General features: G+C 46.4%; 1 protein-coding gene across 4 annotated transcripts in view; it reads right to left on the bottom strand.

Moving 5' to 3' along the window:
* Positions 1-7,534: 7,534 nt before the first annotated feature.
* The window catches only part of SLC4A1AP (solute carrier family 4 member 1 adaptor protein), a 42,175-nt gene continuing 25,114 nt past the window's right edge, over positions 7,535-24,595 (bottom strand). Inside the window, exons 14-15 of one of the 4 annotated variants that reach the window (XM_071576942.1) lie at positions 14,484-14,547; positions 7,535-11,896 (exon numbers count right to left, since the gene is read on the bottom strand). In XM_071576942.1, coding sequence (XP_071433043.1) covers positions 11,863-11,896; positions 14,484-14,547 — 98 coding nt within the window. In that variant the 3' untranslated portion in view covers positions 7,535-11,862. Of the gene's footprint in view, positions 11,897-14,483; positions 14,548-15,906; positions 15,978-16,759; positions 17,367-24,595 lie in introns of those variants that run through there. The other 3 variants (XM_071576976.1, XM_071576959.1, XM_071576932.1) reach the window with 3 other exon arrangements.

Genomic DNA, 24,595 nt, shown 5'->3' with positions numbered 1-24,595 from the left:
GTGCCATGATCTAGTAAATGAGCTAGAGTTGGACCAAGGGTTGGACTCGATGATCTTGGAGGTCTTTTCCAACCCAATCGATTCTATGATTCTATGATTCTATGATTCTATGTTCATGCGCACACATGATATATATATATTTCAATCTCTGTGTGTTTCATTGTGCAGAAGTCTCTGTTCTCTTACACTCACCCATGAGCAGGGTGGCCTGTGCTCGCCTGGGTCTGTCTTTGACAGAGCTCCATGTGAAGCCCATATGTGGCACACACACCATCTCTGTTGTACAAAGTATGGTGATGCTTGGAAAACACACCCACCATTCCATTTCCAGCTGTGTGCTGAGTGTTGACCTATCTGCTTGCCTACCTACTGGATTGACTAGGAAAACAGGCAAAATTGGCAGCACTGCTAGGGCCAGGGTTCTCACCGCAGGTTAAATGGAGGCCACTGAAACATGGCTTGGCACAGGAACAACTGAGAAGCAGAATTTCCAGCTGGACAGACCATCTCCTCCAAACGACTTTGGGCTTTTCCTTGCTCTTCCTGAAGCTGCATAGCATGTTGTGGCAAGGCAGAAGAATGCATTCAAAGGTGTTTAACAAGTTAGGATTGAACAGGGTATGTGCTGATACAGACATAGAGTGCATTAACAGTGGCATTCATATGCTTGTGGCATTTGCATTAATGGCACGTTAGTTATATTTTAAGCAGAAGGAAGTCTTGGAGGAGTAGGGGTAAGGGGCATACATGCAAGCAGGTGTGGACCTGTGAGAATGGATGCTGGTGAATCTGCATCTGGGGCATGGGCAGAGGAGCTTGTGCTGAGGAGGGGCATGAATGAGGCTGTGTGTTCGCAAGTGTCTGCAGGTAGCAATGCACAAAGGATATACAAATAGGTTATATACACCAAGGCAAGGGTGGTGAGTATTTGCTGTTTCTGCAGTCTCAGCCATCTGTAGTAATAACTGGCAGACTTTTTGCAATGCATCATGCCAGAAATTATTAGAAAAGGTAAGAAAAATTTACAAATGCCTGATCTGTGCCCTTGAAGCCCTTGGGAGCTTTCACTATTGAATTAAAAAAAAGGAGGCACCTGGACAACAGTGACTCAAAACAAAGTGACCTCAATACAAATTAGAGTGTGATTGTACACTGATCTTCTCAGACAAGAACTTCAGGGACATCAAATAAAAGTAGCAGGTGGCAGGTTCAAAGCAAACAACTGCAGGCAGATCTGCACAGAGTGCAGGGTTGCACTGGGGAACACTGTGCCACGGGACACTGAGGCTGCTCAGTAGTTACACGGCTGCAGACTTGAAAGGAAGAAAGAAGAAAAAAGAAAAATACTCCCCAGGAAACTGCATACACAAATGCCATCTCTGGTTAAGGAGGCTGGTGAGGGGCATTTTTGGGGGTAGGTAGCCCCATCTCCTCCCCCTCCACTGTGACAGAATCTGCTCCTGCCAGAGTTCACGCTAGGCCAGTAGCTCTGAAAAGGCACATGCACCAGCAACCAACCCTGGCATGCCAGCGCTGTCTCTGCCTTTATTCTTCCAAGACTTCCTCCATGTCATGAGACCTCAGTGGGGACTTGGCCTTCATGTATTTGATGGTAAGGCTGGGGATGACCTAGTTCATCTACAGAGCTGCCAGCATCAGGGAGTAGCTTGAAGCCTGGGGCACAAATGGGCTGCTAATGGGCATCCTAGTGCTCCTCTGCCCTCGTTGTGTGGGTTCTGGGACCTTACTAGGAGGTCCCCAGGTCATCAGGGCTGCCTGGTATCCATCACTTCCCTCACCACAGCCAGGCTGAGCCTGAAGCATCCATGGTCACTAAGTGCAGAGGTTGGTCACAGGGGCATAGCTCAGGCTCAGGTTCCTGAAGTATGTCAGGTCTGTACTTAGGGGCAGGCCAGTGTGCAGGTATCATAGGAACAAAGTGAGTCTGGCTTGAGCATGGCTGCAGGATTACAATGGGTATATTATACATGTAATTACCTTTGGGAATTTGGGAACACATTAGGAAAGCAGAGATAAGTATCCTCCAGCAATTGGTAACCATCATATAGGAGTGAGCAAGCCAAAGAAGGTGCAGCTGAAACAGCAAGGCTCTGCAGAAGTAACATTGGTGATGAGGAGGACATTTAAGCATGTTGGTATCTCACAATTTCCTGCACTAGATTTCAGTGGGCTTATTCAAGTCAAGGGGTGAGGAAACAGAAGTTGTAGATACTTTGAGAGCTTGCTCAGGCTGTAGCTGCGTGTCAGCCTGGCAGGACCTGACCACATGTTTTCAGTTAAGGCAGAGCAGGATATGCAGACAGCTCCGGACACGTGAGGAGCCCAAAGCTCTGTTTTCCTTTTTGTGGCTGCTCACATCAGTGCTTGCCATAATAATAGCTTGATCTGTAAGTGGGTTGGCCAGCATTGGTTGCATGTTCCCATGTGACACGTTCACAGCATAGTAGCTCCAAGGTCAGATGAGTGGAGGAACTGAAGGAGCCACGGGAGCTGGGTGCCAGTGGGGAGGAAAATGGAGACAACAAAGCCCCTTTGACAAGGAAAGTGGTTACCATCTGCAATGGGAGGAAAGTTGCTTTCTACTGAAGGGTCCCCTGGGAGCTCTGCCTACCTTGCTCTGGCATGTCCTGCAGACGTCCGAAGGCAGGCAGGTCAGCATCTGAGTGGCCTGGGAGTATGCTGGCAGGCTACAGCATTTGGTCTCACAGGCATTTGCTCCCCATTGAGGGACAGCAAGTATTGCTATTGTGAAACCTGTCCTTGTGTACTTATAGCTCTCCTGTTTGTGCCACTCCTGGAAGCATTTGAAGAACCTTTACCAAGTTTTTCCAAAAAGGGTAACCAGAGTGTTCTACCCTGGGTGATTTTGTTGCCAAGGGGTGACTTTTGACAGTATGTTGGCGAGGTTCTTGTCCAATGGCAGGCTGCTTGGCAAACCTGACCTTGGCAGTACAACCAAGCCAAATACATCAGGGCCAAACCTCGATCATACACAACTCCTGTGAATCCTGAAAGCCTTTTTCAGATCTTCACCACAGAGCTTCCATGGGCCCTGTTTTGAAGAAAGATGTTTTGTCCTTTCCTGGCTTTAAACAGTTCCCCAAAATAAACCCTCTGCTATTTACCAGCATTGTTTTCTTTCTGGTGTTGAATGATGATAAATAATCAGACCCATTATATTGTATTCATGTCTTCTCATAATTACTACAATTACTACCAAATCAAAATGCTTCTGTTTCTCCTGATGTCATTAGCATGTCCCAAACATTTTGTTCTTGTGGTTTAAAGTACAGTAATAACATAGTTCAAGTGCAACACCCGATTGAGCGGAGCTTCCCAGCACAGCAAGCTTCCCAGCCATGACTGCCTCTGAGATGCTGCTAATTTTCAATCACAGTGTCAGATCCTCTTCTACCGCAGGGAGAGCAACTGCTTAGCCTGTGATTTACCCAATTTATTCCGGTAATAACCAGGCTGGCTGTGTAGCCATCTGTCTGCTTTACATGTTCCTCCTGCCCCCCACCCTCCACCACCACACAGACTGAGCTGTCTCTGTCCATGCAGCAGCAAAGAGAAGGTATCACTTTGCCCAGGCCAAGAAGAGGGTCTCTGTGCACCCAGAGAAGGGAACAAATGTTCCTTCCTCTGCTCTGCCCAGTAGCAGCAAGAGATGCCACTCCTCTCTGCTGAGCTCCAGACGGCAGAGCTGCCAGCAGTGGGGCCTGCTGCAGATATTTCCACCAGGCAGAGCAGGAAAGATCCCTTTTTAGATAGGGCGGGATGAGTTATCAAGGTTTTGGCTGCACCATGGCCCAAGCAAGGGGAGCTAAGGGCAGTTTGTGGGGAGGAAACTGACGCAGGAAGCAGCTAAGGCAAGGACCTGACACAAAGATAGTGGAAAGATAGACATTAGCCTGAAACTGAGTCCACAGATACAAAAACCATTGTGGTCACATGGCTCTGGCTGTAAAGAAAAACATTGTATTGACAGGATCATTATAAAGCCTCTAACTGAAGAGCTGAGCCCTCTTTGCCCTGTGTAATGTTACTCAAACAGACTTGCACACAAATCCTTCAAAGCAGATGTTATCCAGGGTACAGCCTTAGATCAACAGTCATTCAGGATCAGTACTGCTTGAAACCACTGGGTAAAATCAAATATAAATAGAGCAGAGAGCATTTGAAGCAATTAGGGTCTCAGGGGCAAATTCATTCCCTGTAAGGAAGCCAAGAAAAGGGGAGATGATGCATCATTTCTGTAATTCAGTGAGGACATGCAGAAGCTGGATTACTCAGAAAACTCAGAGCAGCATGTATGGTTCCTATTAAATCACCTAACCTTTCCATCTCCATGGTATTTCTGGGACTTTCATTACTGTGGTGCTCTACAAACTGTAGCCTTGTGATTGCCCTGAGAGATAGCACAGTGTTCGAGGTAAATAGGATTTTATTTCTTGTGCACACCAAAATATTGAGTTTATTGGCTATTTTTGAACCAACTGGTACAGCATAGAGGAAAGATCCTCCCTTTGGAGCTGAAATGTAGACGAGAGGAAGCACATTGTTTAGGTCCTTAGAGAAATTGTTGGTTGCATGAAGACTTTCAGCTGTGTTTAAAATGAAAGGGAAAGCAGGTGACAGAAGCATCGACACTACCTGGCGTGCTTGATGTAGATAATGCAGAGTGGTTAACCACCCAAACTTATTCCAGGTGACTGGGATCATCTGAAAGTACCAGTTAAAAGAAGAACATATCCTATAATTTGTGGGCTGTGCGATTCCAATCTCTTTGTGCCTTGGCTCACAGGCAGTGGTATCTGAGAACATCACCATGAACAAGGTATTTACACAGGCTTCACACTTCCCATAGCTCCTTCAATGAGCTTTGTCCATGTGACCAAAGGGTGTTATTGCTGTTCTTCAGCAGAGTGGGGAGCTGGGGCAGTTGAAGGGCTCTGCCCAAGGCTGGGTTGAGCTATAGGAGCCTGGACTGCAGCCCCATTCAGAATGTACTGGATGAGGCCTGAGAGTCCCTCCATACCTCTCTAGCCTCTCTCAAGAGGAAACACAGGCCAGGAGAGCACAAGAGCTGCTCCTATGTTCTGGTTTTATCAAGGGGACCCAGAACTTCATGGTGGCCCACCAAAGCCACCTCCTGGTGCTGAGCTGGGGATGCTGCCAAAGGCTTTCTGCACAACAAGACCTTTGCTCTATGAGTGGTGCTGCTGCTGCTCTGTGGCAGTGAGGCTGGCCAAGGCTCTTGGGCTCATTGCAGTATGCCAGAAAATGCTCTGGACATGTGCCATGGACTTGGGTCTTGTCAGCTGGGGCCACCTGCTGCGTGATTGCTTGCCGCTGCAAGAAGATGGGTGCCATAGACTGGGTAACTCATCGTCCCACCTTCCCATAGCATCTTGCAGTTACCTGGCAAGATTTTAGTGCTTTCCTTACAATAGCCACTTGGAAATTCATCTTCTAGAACTTGCACAGGTTGGAAGCCACCATCATGCTTTGGAGATGCTGTTGCTGCCTCTGACTGGTGGCTGTGCCAACCATGCAGAGCCCATTGGTGGCCTGGCCTTTGATGCTCCTATGTAAACTGAAGAACAACACATTTTGTCTTATTGTTGGCACAGCTGAGCAGTTTACATGCTACAAAGGAGCAGGGTTGTATTTCTTCCCTCTGAAAAAGGAAAAGTGTCTTGATCTCTGAATCACTTCATTGTCTCCCTCTGTATCAGGTAAATAGTCTGGGCTTCCTGGGCTTGTGACATGAAGAGTAGGGACCAAAATACACAGGGTCTTCCTGAAGTCATCCTTTCGTCTCATGAGCTTGGCTGAGACAGGTTGTTGGGGATGTGTGGCTGTTGTGGGGACTCCCCTCATGATGGGGACAGAGGGAAGTTCCATGCTGTCTATGTCCAGTTGCCAGCATAGACTTGCCCCTGTGTCTGCAAAGGGTGGAAAGACCCTGAGACCAATATCAGGGAGATGGAGATGTGCCTGAGCCAATGTGATCTTGAACCCAAGATGTCCCTTTAAGATGGTGAAACATGTGGAGCTACCTTCAGGTTGGCAGATCCCCACGGTGCCTGCAGGTGATGTGAGCCTCCTGCTTACCTGGAGCAGCCACTTTGCTGAGCCTGGGAGGGCAGGAGGGTGGCTCTGACCAGGGTGACACTGCTGTTCTCACTGTGTAATCAGTTCCTGAAGAGGAAAAGAAAACAGCAAAGATCCCCCTGATTTCTCTTTCCTTTTTTCCTTTGATAAGGTAAGAAGGAAGAGTGAGCAGCAGAGACCCGTTTACAGCTGAAGGGCATGCGGCAAAGAAGTGCTTGCACACAAAAGCTGGACTGGTGGTGCCTGGGAGGAAGAGGAGGCACTTCTTCCTCTGGGTTTATAAACTCTTAGCTCACAAAACAGGAGGACAAAGTGCATCACCAAAACAGCATCATGCTTGATGTCTGGGTCAGAGAACTCCAGATGGGTCTGGGCAGCCCCTTCCACTTCCACACCCCTTGAAAACTGGCCAGCAGCCAGGGGCCAGGCTGGCACCTCAGCTCCGGCACTGATGGGATGGTGAAGGGACCGTGGGAAAACCCGTCTTTGGCTGGCTGCTGTCAGCTTGGCGGCAGTTGCAGTATAGCAAATATTTCTGCCCCCACATGCCCTCCCCATCCCTGCCATGGTCTGCCTCAGTGGTATGAAGGCAGCAGTAACTGGGTGCCCCAAAGGACCAGAGACTGATGGATGAGTCAGCTACACCAAGTGCCTGACAGCTGGATATGAGGACCAGTTACAGAGCAGATGATGGGAATTAGAGCTGGGTAAACTCAATATCATGTTAACCCCATGGGGTGTGAGCAGGTCCTGGTCACATGAGCATGCAAAGCACCATCCTGCTCCATTCTCTCCCAGGGTGGTGCCTGGCACTGCCAGGGGCTGTCCCCATTGCACCAGAGGAGTGATAATGCAAAGCCACCCCTCACCTTCAGCCTGGTTTTTCCAGGGCACCAGGCACCCTTACCATAAAAGCAGTCTTTCTCTGTGGGCCCCTGTGCATTGCCATTTATTACATTGCAAGGCAAGAAGGTGAGCCTGGGCACTTTCAGAGATTTTGGGGTGTAGTCACTGGGGTGGGCTCAGGATGGCAGCACTGGAGAGATTGGGAATATCATAATACAGTGCCCTACATGCAATAAAAAAGCAGCAGCCCATTTTGGTCAAAGCAAACAGAGCCTCTTGGAAAAGCCTGCCCTAAGGGGAGATGCTGTTCCCAGGGCATCCCACAGCCCCCAGGTAACGCTGCAGTCAGTGTAAGTGCACATAAGTAGCTGCTGTAGTATTAACAGCTCCAGAGATTTCAAAATCTCAAAGAAGGCCTCAAATGTCACAGCACTGGCTAAAAAAATAGACACAAAATAGTGAAATTTGGAGACTGGTTACTCTGGGTTTGAAAACTTTTGGATTTGGCTGGGCTGCATTTTCAGGTACCCTTTGCATTGCAATAATTACAAGATCACAATAATTACAGCAGAGAAGGGAGTTTATTTTTTGAAGGAAGCTGAAATTCTCATATATTTAAATTTACAGGGAGGGGGCCTTAACAGTTCTCTAGGCTCTGAGAATCTGTCAAAAATTGCAGTGGCCCCTGACAGGATAACAGATTAACCTCAGACCAATTTATGTGTGTGGATACTGATCTAAATGAGCAAAAAGTGGACTATTAAAAGAGCTCTACATGTTTGCAGATGTGTTGACAAAGCATCATTTCCACTGGAAATATTGGCAAGGAGGGAGAAAGTGAAGGAAATCTCATTGCCCAGGAAGGCATAAAGGCAGGCTGATAAATAATCAGGTGGTGAAACAGCTTCTTGGCAATAAGTGGTGAGGCGATTGCAGTGCAATAAAGGCCACTAAGAAAATATGACGTTATGCATGGCTCTCCTTGGCCAAAGTGTGCCACTCCCTGCAGAAAATGGCAAAGAACTCTAAAAACAAAATACATTTGTGTTTCAGCTGAAGACTGAGGCAATAATCACTATGGTGAAGTAGCAACTGAGCTTTTGGTTGGACGTGTTAGTTCTTCTCCCAGGGAAGACTCTGCCATACATGCGTTGGGGAAGCTGGGATCTGGGACACAAAGTGAAAATTGGCTGCCACTTCATGTGCTCTGAGTGACCGAGAGACCGGAGCAAACCTAGAGGGAGGCCCTGAGAGCATGTGTTCCACAGGGACCATAGCTTTGTCTGTTATGGTCCTGTCCTGCCTTTCTCCTGCCTTGGCTCCTCCCTATAAAAGTGGAGAATGAGCCATTGGGAGAGGTTCAGCACAATGACTCCTTTGAGCGAAGACAACGGTTGCATTTTGCTTGGTGTTTATGTGCCCTAGATACTGCCTTGGATTCAAATAAAGGGGCAGGAAAAAGTTGAAAGTTAAAAAGGAGGAATAGTTTGGTTAGGATGAAATGGGAGCAACCTGCACATCACACTGGCACTGGCTGAAGGCAATGATCCCTACCCTGTGCTGGCCTTTGAACAGGTCATGGAGGTCCAGCTGGTCTTACAGCTTGGGAAGTCCAGCTGATCTAGTCCCTGTCTCCCCTAGAGCTGCATTCCACTGTCCAGGAGTACAAGTGTTTGCTGAGATTTTCAAAGGAAGCCGATTGGCTTTTCCCCCTTTGGACACAAAATTCATTCCCTTAACCACAACCAAAGAAGGAAGCAACTGCTCTTGGCCAACAGAGCCATACTAAGTGCACTTGCTGGAAATGTTTTGACTCTGTTTCTGAATATGACTCTAAGTGTAGCAATCCTCAGCTTTGGCTACTGGCAGTGTGGTATAATGAGGATGTGAGGGTCTTGGGGAAAATAGGATCCATCTAGGGAACAACCGGAAAGGAAATTCTTGCAATTGTCCCTCACCATGGCAGGAACCAATGTAAGCAGCAGTATGGAAAAGTATGGAAAAACAGTGTTTAGAGCCATAAGTAATGGTTGGCTGTGTGTGGGAAAGGATGGTCCAATTGAAGATGGGGAAATTTCCCCAATATCCTTGCAGGGAGGTCAGTCAGAAGGCCAGACTTACTGCAAAAGTGAAAACCAGGGAAGCTTGCAAGTCCCTGGTCCCAAGGGTTTTGCTTCTGATTTTGCAGGTACTTATTGCTAGGCAGGAATCCCTGGGCCAATGTTTTTTCTTGCTGGGCATCCTCAAAAACAAAGCCTCTACAATTGCCAGGGTATGGCAATGCTTCCGATTGTCCCAAATTTCTGCCAATCACCCAACTGGAGCTGCCAAGGCTCCACCCTAGAGACAGTAGCTCTTGCCAGGGAAGATGGGGTCTCATCAACACTTGTGAAACAGTTTTGGATGAATTATAAAAATATAATGATTCATTTGATTCTGGGAAAGATTTCTCAAAGCTCTTCAATGATCCAGTCCAGCTTCAACTCCACTTCTGGCTGGCGATCAGCATCAGGTTGCTGACAGTGGCATGACAAGGCTTACCCACCTTCCCCAGTCAGGGTTATAAAAGAAAATCAGACTTTTTAGAAAGAAAAAAAATCCTAAAGAGAAGACAAACAAAGCACCAAGCAGCCCATGTTGGAGATGTTACAAATTGCTTCTAAAGGTGCTTGTTCACCTGCATGACAGAAGTACCTTCCTCTAATAATGCCACGGAAAAAAACCCCACTGTCCCCCACGTTTGGGGTGCTCTGGAGGGCAGCCACACTAGAATTGTGATTAAGTGTTTTGGGCCATGCCTTTCACTACAGCCTGCCAGATAAATATTTACAGCTGACCACGGAGAAGCAGGGGGGGAAGGAGAGGAGAGACATCTGTAAATTCTTTGGAGCCTTGCTGTGTTTTAATTTTAAGTTAGTTCTTTTTTTGTTGTTTTTCCATCCACACATCATTGCCTATCTTTCTCAACCCATGGATAGTGAAAGAAGAGAGTTTTGAAAGAAAGAAGTTATTTCTAAAACCTCAGGGGACAGATTCTGCTTGCAGTGACCATGGTGTAAAATCTGAAGATGTGATAAACGAGTGCTGCAGAGAGCAGACTGCAACCTTTGGTTTACTAACTGGCATAGATCTGATGTAACATTATAGATCTCTGTGGATTTACTTTAAGTCTCATTGCCTCCTCCCTTGTTTTCCTCAGTTTTCCTTATCCATGCACAGTCAGTGCTTATGTGGCTGTAATATGCCAGTAAATTGCAGTGTTACACCCACTTCTCAATGGTGTAAAAGATTCCCTCCATTTGGCTTCTGTTCTTTAAAGACAGCAATTCTCCTTGCCCAGTGGGAGAGCATCAGCCAAAGGATTAGCTAGAGCATCTCCTCCCACCGATCCCAGCCTGCCAAGTTGTCCATAGCTGAGCCCTCCAAAGAGAGGGCAACCTAGAAAGACTTACATAAATGAGGACCCTCAACCCTGGGGGCTCTCTGCATTTTGACGTATGAGCATATATGTCCTGCTCAGAAACATATGCAGGAATCTGTAGCTATAAAAGCCACTGCACCACCCTGTAATCCAGCCCAGATGTGCCTCTCCTTTCATGGCATGCTCAAGGGACTCCTCCAATCTGAGGCAGGCAGGGATGGAAAGCATTGTTCAAATTTATTCACCCCAACAAAAAGTGACCCTTGCAGAGGTCCAGAGCAAGAAGGCTGGTGAGAATGATTGATTTCGGGATATGGACAAAGCATGAACCAGCTGATTCTGGCCTTTGCTGTCTTCAGATGCCTTGTGAGGCCATCAGCACAAGCCAGGAGGCTGGTGAGCTCTAGGCCTCTCTGAGAGACAGAATCAATGCATGCCGTGCAAACCCCTGTCTCACTTGAGCTCCCAAAGCTTGGTGCAGAGCTTGTGCAGGCAGCTGAGCCTCTGGTGATAATATGGTGGGGCTACTCACCTCCTTAAAGACTTTAAACTTGGGAAATAGAGGCCAAGTGTTGAGGCTCTGGGGTGCAACTTAATGCTGATCTGTTTGGGAGAAACAGGGGAAAGACACTTATGGTTTTTTGTGGGTCATACTTGCAAGCGAGTTACCAGGATCCCCTCCTCCCAATGTGGTAGCAGCTTGGGCTTTAGATTTATCCCTGCTCTTATCGGTGACCTTGTAAGTAGCCAAAAAGTAGCATTTCAAAAAACTTCTGCGCTGGCGGCAAAGTCATCTGGGAAGTTAGTCTTTCTGTTAGTGTCATAAAGCTGCATGGCCCTAAATAGAAAGTGTGGAAGCAAAGGTCTTGTCCCCAGGGCTTTGCAGTCTCAGCGCAAAGAGTGTGGTTATAAAGTAAGTCACAGAGTCCAGGAAGGAAATTTATGGCTGGGAAGATGGATAAATAATACGCCAAGATCAACAGCAGTGGTAATGTCAAAGTGTACCGAGTGGAGTTGCTCTGCTATTACAGGGCTGTAACAGACTGGAAACCTTGGACTGAAACAAGCCAACTGCTGGAGTGCATTCAGGTCCTGGCATGGGCACCACCAACACCTGAAAACCTGAAAAGGTTGTTTGGGTGGAAGAGGACAGTGCTACATACCAGTGATGTGTCTTTCCCAACATGAACTTACTCCTTGGGTCAGTGCCAGGTTGTGACAAAGAGGGGAGTTCTACAGTCACGGTCTCATGCATCACCTCCCAGCAGTGATGTGATTTCATGGGGTGCTGCTGTGGCTCTCACTCTTCTTTTGTAGACCAGCTGGAAGCCTCTTGGGCCTCCAGGTGTGGTGAGAGGAGGACTGGGCTTTATGCAGCTCTTGGAGGTTGGAAGAAGAAATTCAAAATCTTTGCAGCTTTTCTGTGGCTCTTCTCAGCTTTCCCATCCATCTCCCTACTTCTGTTTGACTTTCTTCTCTTCTTTCATCCTGTAAAGTAAAATCACTGCAGTGTTTACTTTCTCTGTTTCCCTCTCAAGCTATTAAGCATGTCCTGGGTCATCTATGCTAATGGATCACACAAAAAAGTGGTGGAATTCCATTGGTGGATTCATCTTAAGGGACAGATTGGAAAAACAAGTCAAAACTAGTGCAGGGACAGCCAGTATAACCTTGGGACTGGTGTTGGACTAAACAGCATCCTGTGGTCTTTTCCAGCCCTAATTTCTGAACTCCTCTGACCCTCAACAGAGAGCATGAAAACAAGGATTTTTGGGAATGCTCTGGTTTTTCCAGTGGCAACAGCCCACTTTACTTAGAAATCTGCTTTCTGCTCATGGGCTTTATACACTTGCTGTGTAACATCCAGTCACTGCTGGGCTTTGTGTGCTGGGAGAGCATCTGTGGCAAGGGGGCATTGGAAAGTGTGAGTGTAGAGGGCTGAAAGTGGTATGTCCCTAAATTCTGTGCTGTACAGAGCATGTAGCCAGTGTTTAGTCCCATACTTATTCTCCACGTGAACTGTCTGAAAGCATAATTAATTGTTTGGGGGAACATACAGGCTACCCCTAATCGCTCCCAGGCACTGTATAAGCAGCCCTCTATGTGACCTGAGACACCAGAGACCCACTTTCCTAGCCCCTGGGGTTTGCTCTTTGAATACTCTTGAAGCTCCAGCTCTTGGAGTACTGTGATTACACATGGCTCTCATCTCATATGTCCTCAAAGCAATGACAATGTGGCTCTTGAGGAGAAAGTTTGTCTGTAGCCTTCATGCAACAAGAGAGCAAACCAAAGAATTTAACCCTTTAAAAACAAATTCACATTTTAAGAAGAATCTTCTGATTTTGGTTGGTAGAGTTGCCTGAAGGTTGGCTTTGACAATCCTCATGGTTAAAAGACCTGAGATCACAGTCTGGACTTCCTCTGCAACTTCTTGGGTTGAATCACTACTGGGGTATACATGGGATGCAAAACACAGTGTTTGGACCCTGGAAACTGTCACTTCTCTGGACCCTGAAAACAAGACAGAAAAGCCTGGAATATATTTCTTTCAAACTTTACTGTCCATATCTCCTGTTCAAAGGATCAGAGGCCAGTCCAGAACCTGAATCACTTTTTGCTAATTCCCTGGCAAATCAAGGATTTCCTCACTGACATCTGCTGTGTCACACCAGTGTGAAGAAGACCTAAGAATCAGCTGGACAATAAGCTCTTCTGAGAGAGATAAAAGGAGGCTGGAAAATTATTATGGAGGGACCCAGAGTGGGCAGCAGGGGATCAGGGTTTTACTCAACCCTTCTGCCTGTGACACAGGCCTGCATCTGTCCAAACACTGGCACTTCCCTACACTTACAGACTCAAGCCAGCAAGGAGCAGCACAGTTTGCATTCATCTCCTGCAGGGATGGAGAGCTTTCCGGATCCCCCCCATGTCAGGCTTGCTCGTTTCAGCTTGCACTGGCTCAGATTTCAGGGTCTGGGCTCTGCGTGTGTGCACTCGTGTGTGCTTTTAACTCACTCTGAAGTCTTTGCAGGAAATTAATTTGTGTCAAACGATTGGTTTTTGTCCTCCCTTTGGTTTTGGGAGGGCAGGGTTTGGAGGATGCTGTTGATGCAATACACTGCAACTATTGCCCTGCTCTTCTGGTCCCACATCTGTGTATGCTGGTGCAGCCCTTCCCCAGGAAGCAATTGAGGGAAAACCTGGTGACAACCCAACTGTTTTGAGCATAGGTGTCAGGAATGAGCCCAAACAGCAGTAGAAGTTGGTATTCTGGAGTTTGACCTGCTGCTTGCACAATGGCAAGGTAGTGAGAGACTGGATTACCAAGAAAATGAGCAAGAATGACAGACCTTCTGTCTGTTTCCCACACTTCAATTTCCAGCATACACATCACACAGCAAGCGTTGTAGCTGATCTATTTGCAACATAGATGATATGCTCATGGCTCTCCTCACTCCTACTGTGATCCTGTCAGTTCATGTAGGTCAAAGAGGTTTGATCCAGGTCAGCCCTTGGCTGACAGACCTCAGAGGAGAGGCCAGGATGTCTCCAGATGTGACAACCTTTTTTCTGGCTCAGTAGGACTGAGCACCCTAGCCTACTGTGACAGAGCTCTGTGAACATTGTTTCCTGGAGACTGATATGATGAAATGGGGATGTCACATCACTAAGAACAGGAAATATGAACATAGGCCATGCATTCCTCTTACACCAGATTTCACTTTCTTTCTTTGAGCTCTGGATTTTTTTTATTTCTTGCCCCAAATTGCTGTGCTTAGAGATCATGTTTTCTTGCTAGTCTACAGCAATATTGCTGGCCCAGGGGAGCTGTATTTGGGAAATAAGTGGGTGATGGACTGTTGAGTAATGTGCAGTTCATAAATGGTTTGCATCCTTTCAGCTCAATGGCTGTGGGAGGCACATGGACTCAGCTATACAGTTACTAGAGTGGTGAAGTGATCAGTGCCTCATCTCTTTTCCACTGTCAACAATTGTCTGTGAAACCCACAGGCAAAGTGTCCAGAGCAGGCTTACACAAAGGACAACAAATAGATCCTGCCCTCACACTTACTCTGCTAGTTCAGAGGCAGAAAGCTTCATAGTAGATCTCATGGATGTAACCCTGCTGACAGTCCCTGTGGGTACAAGGAAGATATCACACATTAAAGTTCCTTTCCTTTTCTCTCACTGTTCTTTAAAAACAAAGTCTATTGCTCACAACCACTTCCTGTCCCTACTATTGAACAATTAATTCTTCCACTGTGACCTTAAATTCTATTGTTTACCAGTGTTGGAGTGGTTACATCTCCTATGGTGTTCTTTTACCAAGAAGGCTTTGCTCACATGTGTGTCTGTGTGCACTGTATATAGCAAATTATGGCCATCCATGGCCTCCCTTATGTCCCTCTGCAGTGGCAAGGGAACAACCGACAGTGGCACAGTGGGTTCAGCAGGATGTGCATGTGTGTCAGGGTGTGTATACACATGCAGCGGGGATACCATGCTGCAGATCAAAGGGAAAATGAATCTCTAAAATATTTAGTTTGTAAAGTGTGTTGTTGTTGCACTGCCGCCCAAGGTCTTCAAAGGGCTCCAGATTTATTGTCTCAGCACAGTTCAGAGATATTTGTTGTAGATTAAAAATGGAAGAAATAGGAAGACGGCCAGGCACGTAGATTACTGAGTAAAAATAGAAGCTCTTACATTTGTTTGCTATATGAATTTGGGTTTTGTTGCTTTCATTCCCCCTGCTAGTGCTTTTCCCCCTTCCCCCTTACGTTTGTTCCTAAGAGCCAAGGGGTCACGTCTGTGCTTTCTTGTGTGGCCACATGCAGTATGTCCTGACAGCTCTGCTATCTCTTAGGTAGAAACTGAGATTATCCAGGCATGGCTCTTGGAAAGCAAAAATCACTACAGGCAAATCTGCTTTGCCTTTATTACTGAAGGTAACGTTTAATCTCAGCCCCTGACTGTTTTGCTCCCCACAGCTCCTCTGCTTGGAGGAAAGTCATTGACTCAACACATGACAAAGAAATTAACTCTCCTTTGTGGCCACAGATTTTACAGAGAGGAGCAGTCATTTGGATCCTGCTCAGCTGGTTGTGCAATGCAGCCCACAGAACCTGAACCGTGTGTCCAGTTTTCTGGCATGGTGAAGCTGAATGTCCCTGACGTGATGTGACTGGGCACTTGCTGTGATGGTGCCCATGGGCAGACACAGCCTGCATCTGCACTGCCTGGGCCCATGCAGGGGGTTTTCCCCGAGCTTCAGCCTTCACTATGACCTTGTATACCGACCTTCCCCACCAAACCCCCGGGCTGAGACCGGTAGAGGACACCCCGACCAGGCAGTCCCCAGACACTGTGTTCTACAGTGTGGCTGGGGTGGTGCTGGGAGTGGCAGGGAAAAGCATGGGTTGTGAGAGATGTAAAGCATGAAAACATGAGTTCCTGTCACCTCTACTTGCCTGCACTGAGTTTTTCTCCCAGTTCCAGTGGGTAGATGTTCACACCATCATGATCTGACTTTGCCATGGAATGGGGCAGAGGTTGTCTGCATTCGCAACTGAGGGAAAATAGAAGATCTCAAATACTATTCCTTACCACCTCTTACTGATTATCTCCTAGGCTAAATGTGCTGGCTGGGTTCTCACTGGGGTGCTTGCTATGACTTGTCAGACAAAATCTCTGGGTCAAGCATTGAGTATCAACAAAAGTGTGTTTCTCCCAAAGCTTACATTGCAGGTTAAGAAGACAGCCCCAGTGAGGGAGATACAAATCCAGAGAGGAAAAGTGAGATGATGAAGGTTTTTTAACCAGAAATGGTATTGAGTTACTCATGTTTGATTTATGATTCTGGTTCCCCAAAAGGCTTTACTCCAAAAGGTAAATTCCCCTTTGCAACACTGAGAACTTTCTGGCAGGCCTAGACAACTTTAAAGGACTAAGATTCAGGATCTTACATCCTGTCACTTGAGGGGATCATCATCTTCATGCTAAGTGTGAGCCCTGTCTGTGCAAATCTTACAGCCACAGCTATGAGGATAAAGGCTTCATCCATGCTGTGACCCTGTTGAGAGACAGACCTTCCCAAAACAAGTCTCCGGCTAGTGCTCATCTTTCAGGGATTTCAGCTAGCCATCTAGTAGGTGTCATCTGAAGAGCTGGAAGCTGCGCCCATCTTACTGGGTACCAGGAACCCCACTCAGCTCTATTTGTGATGTTGGGCAATCTTATGGGTGCTCATCCCACATTGATCTTGTCACCTTTTACCTCTGCATCCTGGTGTTCATTCCAAAGGCTGCCAGATACTAAAAGAACATTGTCTACAGTGAGGTTTATGGGTAGATTTTAATATCATAATTACAGCATGTAAACAAAATACCACTTGATTATTGAAACCATATTCAGTGAAGCTGAGCTCCCATGCAAGAAATACATATGCGTTTAATTGCTGTTAAACCTCTGCAAATGTACTTATAGTAAGGCACTGGTATTATTTAACACAGATCAAAACAACTACTGAAATCTAGAGCTGATGCTGGAGATTAATCCATGTGGGCTTTGGCCATTTCACTGTGCAACTGATTATTTGTGGGACACTTCCTGCATTTTGGCAGCTAGAGGGACTGTGTCACACCCACAACATCCAGCTCCAGCCATTACTCAGACCCATTGAATGGTGTGCACTTGAGCTATCCTCCTCATGGGAGACCAGATGAGACATAGCTCCTATTAACAAGTGGCCAGGCTGTCTTTCATGCAACAGTATCAGCACTGGGAATAGCCTTGCAAATGCCAGTGAAGCTGGGTGCTGCCATGGGGATAGCGAGGGTGATGCCGCCGTTATGCAGGATGCCCACCAGCTGGTCAGAGTGCCCCTGACAGCCCTGACCAGCTCTCTTCTGGCTGCTCTGTCGCCTGCAGCTTGACTGCTCTGTTCTGTTGCTGACATCTGGAGCAAAAGCATATACAAAAGACTTTATAAAGCAAAAACATACACAGAAGAATAAGATTAGGTTCTTTTGAGCCTCTTCCAGGCCCAGCCTCCCCCAGAGCTCTTTGCTATGTTTTGCTTTGTAGGCTGGGAGGAGAAGAGCTCGGGTAGAGAAAAAAGGACATTTTATAGATTAATGAAGCCTAGATCTGATCCAGGTGTTGCTTCCCAGCTCTTTTCAAACTCTGGTGACAATTGAAGATGCTTTGCAGAGCCCAGAGGGTGGTGGGGAAGCTTGGGACAGCTTACAGATGTGTGATTTCCCTGGCCTTTCCAGCCTGACAGCCCAGTGATGGCTGTCTTTGGCTCATTGCAGCAGGACCTCTATAAAAGCAGTGAACTACTAAAGTCAGGAGCTCTGCAGCTTGTAAATATTGACAGGAAGTGCTCAGGATGGCAGAGCAGCAACAATGTGGTGGCACAGAGCCCCCTGGCTGGGGAGCTCCTGGTGAAGGACAGCAAAGCTCCTTGGGCATACTTTTCTGTGTCTGCTGGCCACCTCACTAGGTGGAGTTTCTGTCTCCTCAAAAATATCTTTGTTAAAATTTGAGGTGCTGTTACTCTCATTAAAAGTGTTTAGACATCAACTTCCAGTAAATACGGAGAACTAATGCCTAAATGTCTAGTTGTCTAGTTGGATATAAATGATTTACAGGTAACATGTTGTAACTGAAATTTTGACCTTCCAAACCTTTCTCTGCTGTCTGAGCCCCAAGACATCTTTTTCTGCTGGAGTATAGGTCCCTGCTCCCACACTAGGCAGCCAAATAGCTTGTGGCTTCTTGTTGGGGCTTGCCTCTGCCTCCAGCCCAAATGGTGCTCTCCTGTGGCACTGGGAGGGCCTGGGAGGCTGTGGGGATGGGCTGTGCCCAGAGGAGATGGGACATCAAAGTTCTGGACACACAGAACAGGAGATGTTCTACAGCATCTTCTTATTTTTACCTTTTTTCCTTCACGGCAATAGAGTGATACCCTTGTTGTCTTTGGCAGTTCCCAGTGGGAATAATTACACTGTGCATGCCTTAAATTCCCTCTTTTGCAATGACAACTGGATGCAATTTCCTAAGGAGTCTCACAATTGAAGCTCTCACATTGTTGGAAGCCATTCAATGAGTGCTGCAATATGTTCAGAGGTGGCAGCTTCTCAGCAGGACCCCAGGTGGTTTCTAGAAACCTTTCCATAGCCTGTTGTGCACCTTGGGACCCATTCAGTGGGTGATACATTCGAGCCCTGATCAGGGTCTTTCAGCTAAATGCAGGCTTGTTAATCCTACACGGCAGAATACCATGATAGCCGGGTTGGAGACACACATTTACATGAGACTGAGTGTGAAATGCAAATGTGAAGGTTTAAAGATTTCATATGTTGTTGGGATTTTGCTCAGGAAATGCCAAACCAGAACTGAAACCTGCTCTTGACGTTTGATTCTCATTCACGCTTAACATAAATATTACTCTTGCTAACCAAACATTCCCCTGAGTAGTTCCATGGACCTAAGGGTAAGACTTTATGACTTTAGTTGTCTGTGACAGGAAAGGACTGGATATGGCCTACCAGGTTCCTTTCATTTGCCTTGCCTGTGATTAAAGAGGGACACTCACCAGAGCAGGCTGCTCAGGGAAATGACTTGTGAGAGCACATGCACATGTGTTAAGATGGTCTGTTTGGCAGGAGGGGGCAATAGTCCTTTTGATCTGGAGACATGGAGGAAAGAACAAATACTTCCCCCAGCAAAAAGTCTGGAGGACATGGAGGAAAATGCTCTTCTGACAACACAACACCTCCCTCCTGCCTGTTTGCTGTGTTGTACTGAAGATGGCCAGCATCATCCCATCAGACTCAGCACCAGATCAGGCTCATAGAAACCTGATCTAGTTGAAGATGTCCCTGCTCACTGCAGGGGCTGGACTAGGAGACCCTTAAAAGTCCCTGCCAACCCAAACACTTGATGATTTGGTGCTACTTATATTTCAGACTTCTGCTGACTTGTGAAGACCTTCATGCCAACACCCACCAGAGTCTATGACCATGGAAGGGCATCCTGCAATGTGCTTCCAGAATGTCTCCAGACAGCTCATGAAATCATAACTCTAGAGATCTAGTGAAGTCTAGCTCCTGCCAAGCCTGGGGTCAAATGATCTGTGCAATGTACATCAGGAGAGGAGAGGAGGGAGGATCAGGAGAAAAGAATGCCACTAGGACATGAAAAGCACGGTACAGGAGAGGTAGATGACAGATAAAGCGGGAACAACTTCTGTTGTGGTTGGAAGGAAGGGGTAAAAGAAATAGCATGCTTGTGTCATTTGTAATTTGGGAGGGAGGCCTTGTGCAGGCATTTTAATCCAAGTGCCTGATCTTTGCCCTATCTGGGAAACATAGGAATTAACTCTGATATTAAGCAAAGGCTTTGCTCTGGCTGGAATTAACTCTGATATTAAGCAAAGGCTTTGCTCTGGCTGGAAAGCAGCATGGAGTAAGTGAGGCAGGAGCAGCAGACTCTCCTTTCCTTCTGCAGTGGGAGGTAGACCGGTCACAGGGATGACATAAGTATTTTTTGCCAGTTCTTTAATTCACCAGGATCAGGAGACATTGCTGTTTGGCTTCTCTAAATCCCCAGAGGCACCACAGAGGTCAGAGGGGAATAGGAGCAGGGACCTCCTAGGCCTTGGGTAAAAGCCCTGGTCAAACACCAGCTTGGGGAAACTTTGCAAATGGCTCTGGATAAAGAAATGCCATCCCAGTCCTTGAGACAGCTGGAAAGGAGCTGCCTGGAGGGCTGAGCATGGAGGGGCAGGCACGGCCCTGTGGAGCAGTGACATTTTGTGAGCTGTGGTGGGCTCTGCTGACCTGAGAAGGTAAACCTTCCCATAGTGCTTGATAAGCAGAACTGCCATTGAAGACTCTAAGAACTGATGTTGGCCTTTAAGGAGTTCATCAAGGCCATACCGCATTTCTGCAGGCACTGCAGGGTCCTGTTCTGCACAGTATTGCAGGTTGGTGCCCTGGGACACTGCTGGATAAGGATTTATGGAGCACTGGGGACAAGGGAAGAATGTCTCAACCTCAATAGATTCACCTTCTATATGCAGAGTGGAAGATAAAAGGTGCTGGCCACACTCAAACCCAAGAACAGTTACAGGTTAGAATGGTTTTCCAATATCTGCCCATATTTCTTTCTGGTTTGCTTAGTTACTGTGGAAAGAAGGAATTTGCCCCAAAAGGAGGGAACCAGGAGTTTATCTCTGATTCTATTTTTTATCCCTCAGTGATTGCTTATTCTTGGGGAGAATCACTACTCATCCAATCATCAAAGCACAGGTACTTGTAGTTAAAGTCCTGGTCAGGGATCAGCACCACCAAAAATGGAAGAGTTTACTTTGCTGTGGACCTTTTGGGTGTTGGCAATATTTGGAGATACAGTCCCATGCTGATAGTGCCTGTGTGGTCTAATTACCCTTTCTTGCTGCTCTTGCCTGCCCGCTTACTTGCAAGTTAATTTATTTGTCCCAAGATGCGCTTGTGCATCTGTTCCTTATTTCCTGGGTATGCATTTGCTTTCTTGATAAATACTGAAAGGGAAGGAGATGAAATGCATTGAAGATCTTGATTTACAGCTTCAGCCTTTCTTTAAATCTGTTAAGAACTGTTTTCTCATCTCCCTCTCCTCTCTAACTTCTGTGAAGGCAGGGGGATATCTAGTAACAGCATAGAAAGCTGTAACATGGGGACCCTGTCACAGACCCCTGTCACTCCACTGACCCCAGCAGAAAATGGGCACTATCTGACCTGCACCCGATCCTGCAGTGATATCCAAAAAGATATCACTTTTTGTGATATCTTGCCCCTCTAGTGCAGCATCGCACACTCACCATTTGATCCTTCCAGCAACTCTCCTACATAATTTTGGAGCTGATGACTTAAGTGGTGGTGGTGATGCACAGGGTCTAGCTCAGGATGCAGCTAGTCTAAGGCAAGGAAGAGAAGATGGGAGCAGGTCAGAGTATCCTCCTGAGTGGTCAGCTCAAACAGCCACCGGTCTGCCTGCCCCCACAGCTGCCTGGCCACCTCTTCTGTGTGATGCTTTGCTACAAGTGAGCAACTTCTACAAGTGAAACAGACCTTAACTGACTCCACAACTAATTTCTTCTTCACTTGCCATGCTTTGGCCAATAAAGCCTCACATATGCATATGTCAAAGCAAGCCCGTGTCACCAGAAGGGAGGGGACAAGTCACAAACAGAAGTCAGGAGAGGATGATTCCCTGAACAGACATGACACTCAGGCTGCTCCAGGATGTCATAGCCTGGACTGGACTTTTCTCTTCATTAAAACGTTGTCTTTGGTTTATTCAACCCAGACAGTATCATAAGGAAAAGGAGAGATCAATAGCTTCTAATTGATCCAGAAGGTTGATGTGTCAATGATTGGTGAGAAAAAGCTCTATCAGCATCTAACTGTGTCCTAATCCCTTCAAAAGGGACTTTGTTTGGTGGTAGGAAATGTCCTTCCTGGTTCCCCAACACCACATACTTGGCAATCCATGCTGATGTGATGAGATGGTCTTGAGTCAGCTGGAAAAGCACATCCAAGAGAGGACACTGAGATAGGTCATACTTTCCCACTGTTGCTGAGGATTTGTATGACAAGTTGCAATCTTTCTCTAGCAGGAATCATGCCACTCTAGCCTTCACTGAATATTTCTTCTGTGCTTACGCAGGCGTTTTTTCTCACTAAAATTGCCAAAGTCATGGAAAGAGCATTTGAACAGGCTGTGCCCAAACACTCACCTCACTTCACCCTTGCCTGGCCTTGGACAAGGAAAAGAAATACACAGATCAGCTTGAGCCCTTGGCTGCTTTGGGTCATCCTGCCACTGCATGGGTCAAAACCATGTGTTTGGACCTCTGCGGACCATCAGAGGCAGGAAAGTTCTGTAAATCCCCTGGAAGATCTCTGGAGGAGGGAGCAGAACTAGCATCTCTGGCCAGGATAATTCCTGAAGAGCAAACACCCCTTACTTTTCAATTTACAGGGAAAAGAAGATGACAGGCACCTTGGAGAAGCTGCTCCCTGACTTGTGGCACATGAAAATTGTCCACCAGGCTGGCAGCCACAGCTGGGTTGGAGGAGGGACCCCATGCATCCCTGGTGTCCCTCCTGGCAAAGCTGGCATGACCTGTTCTGATAGTACGTGAGCTGAGGACCGCTGCAAGGCACCCTGGTGGCACCCCCATGCCCTGGCTGGCCTGAGGCTGTGCCAGCTGAACCCAGCCTGCTGTCTGGAAACACCCTGGCTGTGCCATGGGACTAAGTGAAATATTGTTTCCCAGTTTAACGGACAGATTGTTAATTATATAATGATTTACCGACTCTTTCACTGCAATAACTGTTCACACATTGTTTCTCTCCCTCTTTCACAGTTTTTTATGATTCATGCTGTTTGGTTTTCCAGCTGACATTTCCAAAATGAGGCTTTTAAGCCCCAGCCTGTCTCCCTTCATCTTTTCTCCTTTTTCTTTGCCTGGTTTATGGGCCCAAGAGAAGTGTTTCCAATCACGATAATATCTTCATGTTTTGTTGACAAAAGGTCAAACTAGAAATAAGCCAAACTGGTTTTAGGAAAAATATTTGCTTATTTAGTAAGGGGATGTGTGTAGGAGATCAAATTTATGAGGGTGAAATTGAATCTGGTTATTTGGAAGATTCTGAAATAAAAGTTTCCCACCCACTTACAGGAGGAAGAACAAGACCTATAAATTGCTTTAGGCTGAAGGGAATGTAGAAATAAACTAAGTTTCCATGCAAAAGGTAATAGGATGCAAAGGAAGAACTAAAACCAGAGCTTAAGAGACAATAGCCTGTTCACTCCCTCATGCACAGAGCTCATTTCAGACTATCATTCCTTACAGAAGAGAGGACATCATTTTCCCCAGTATCTGATCTTCCTGTTCCACAACAACCATCCTTCTCCATTGGTCAAACACTTGCTCAGACTCACAAAAGAGATGTCCAGCAGCTTACCTGGTCACGGGAATCTCTTCTGGAGCATGATTTTTCTAGCTTGACTTTAAATTACAGTTCTAAATCAGTTCTTACACAACCTTTCATGAGAATGGCCCATGCCAGGAACCGTACTCAATTTAGGAGGAAATTTGGATGGATAACAGCACTGAACATACATGCCTGGAGGGTCCTGTCCAAAAGGTCTTCTCTCTCTTCATTGAAAAGACTAGCCAACAGTGCAACAGGTTAAGTCACCTTTTTCCATATAGAATATGAAGAGGGAGTGTACCACATCCATGCATATATGCATCTTCATATATTTTAAAAGTGTATGTGTATATTTGCATGTGCATGTATATACATACATATGAATTAGTATAATTTAGGCTGGAAAACATCTCTGAAGGTGATTATGTCTAATCCCCTGAAAGCCAGCCCAGCCAGGGGCAGATTGTTCAGGCCCTTGTCCAGTTAAATGCTGAGCCCCTCCAGGCGTGATGAATTTTCCCTAATATGCAATTGAAATTTTCCTTCCTGTACCTTGTTGCCTCTGTCCTACCACCATGCACCTCTGAGGACAGTCTAACACATGAGTGTATATCTGAAAACACACATATATGCATATAAGCCCCCCCCCCCCCCCCCCCCCCCCGTTTCTTATGGTCCTTCCTCTGTGCATCCAAGAGAGAACAAGCAAGTGGAGCCTTGGTCTAGCCCTCTGCAGCTATTTCTATTCCTGGTAAACTCCAAGTGGCTGTGGGAAGGATCTGAAATTTTCTTCCTTCTCCTGCTGTTGCACAGCTCCAATTCCTTTGTATTATTTAGACACATGCCCCCCTCATGGCTTGGGACATGGCATTTCTTTCCTCTTTAAATATGATTCTTACAAAATAGAAATTGGATCAAGAACTATAGTTAAAAAAACCTCTTTAATGAAGTCCCATTGACACTGGATGCTTGTTAAAAAACATAACAAAACATTAAGCAAGACTTTGCAACTATTAGAGGCTAGGACAAGTCATTATTAGAAGAGTTTTACTGTTTTGGGTTTACCCTACTGTCATGCATGACACATTCAGCAATTTCTAGATAAGGAGGAGGCAGGATACAACTATGAAATCCAATTTCCTTTAGATTTTATATAATTTTTAAACAAGATAACAATATCGGTTTTAGATACTCA

Source organism: Pithys albifrons, chromosome 2 (genome assembly GCF_047495875.1).
Source record: "Pithys albifrons albifrons isolate INPA30051 chromosome 2, PitAlb_v1, whole genome shotgun sequence".
In the NCBI taxonomy this organism is placed as follows: Eukaryota; Metazoa; Chordata; class Aves; order Passeriformes; family Thamnophilidae; genus Pithys; species Pithys albifrons.
This window is presented reverse-complemented; position numbering and strand designations above follow the sequence as displayed.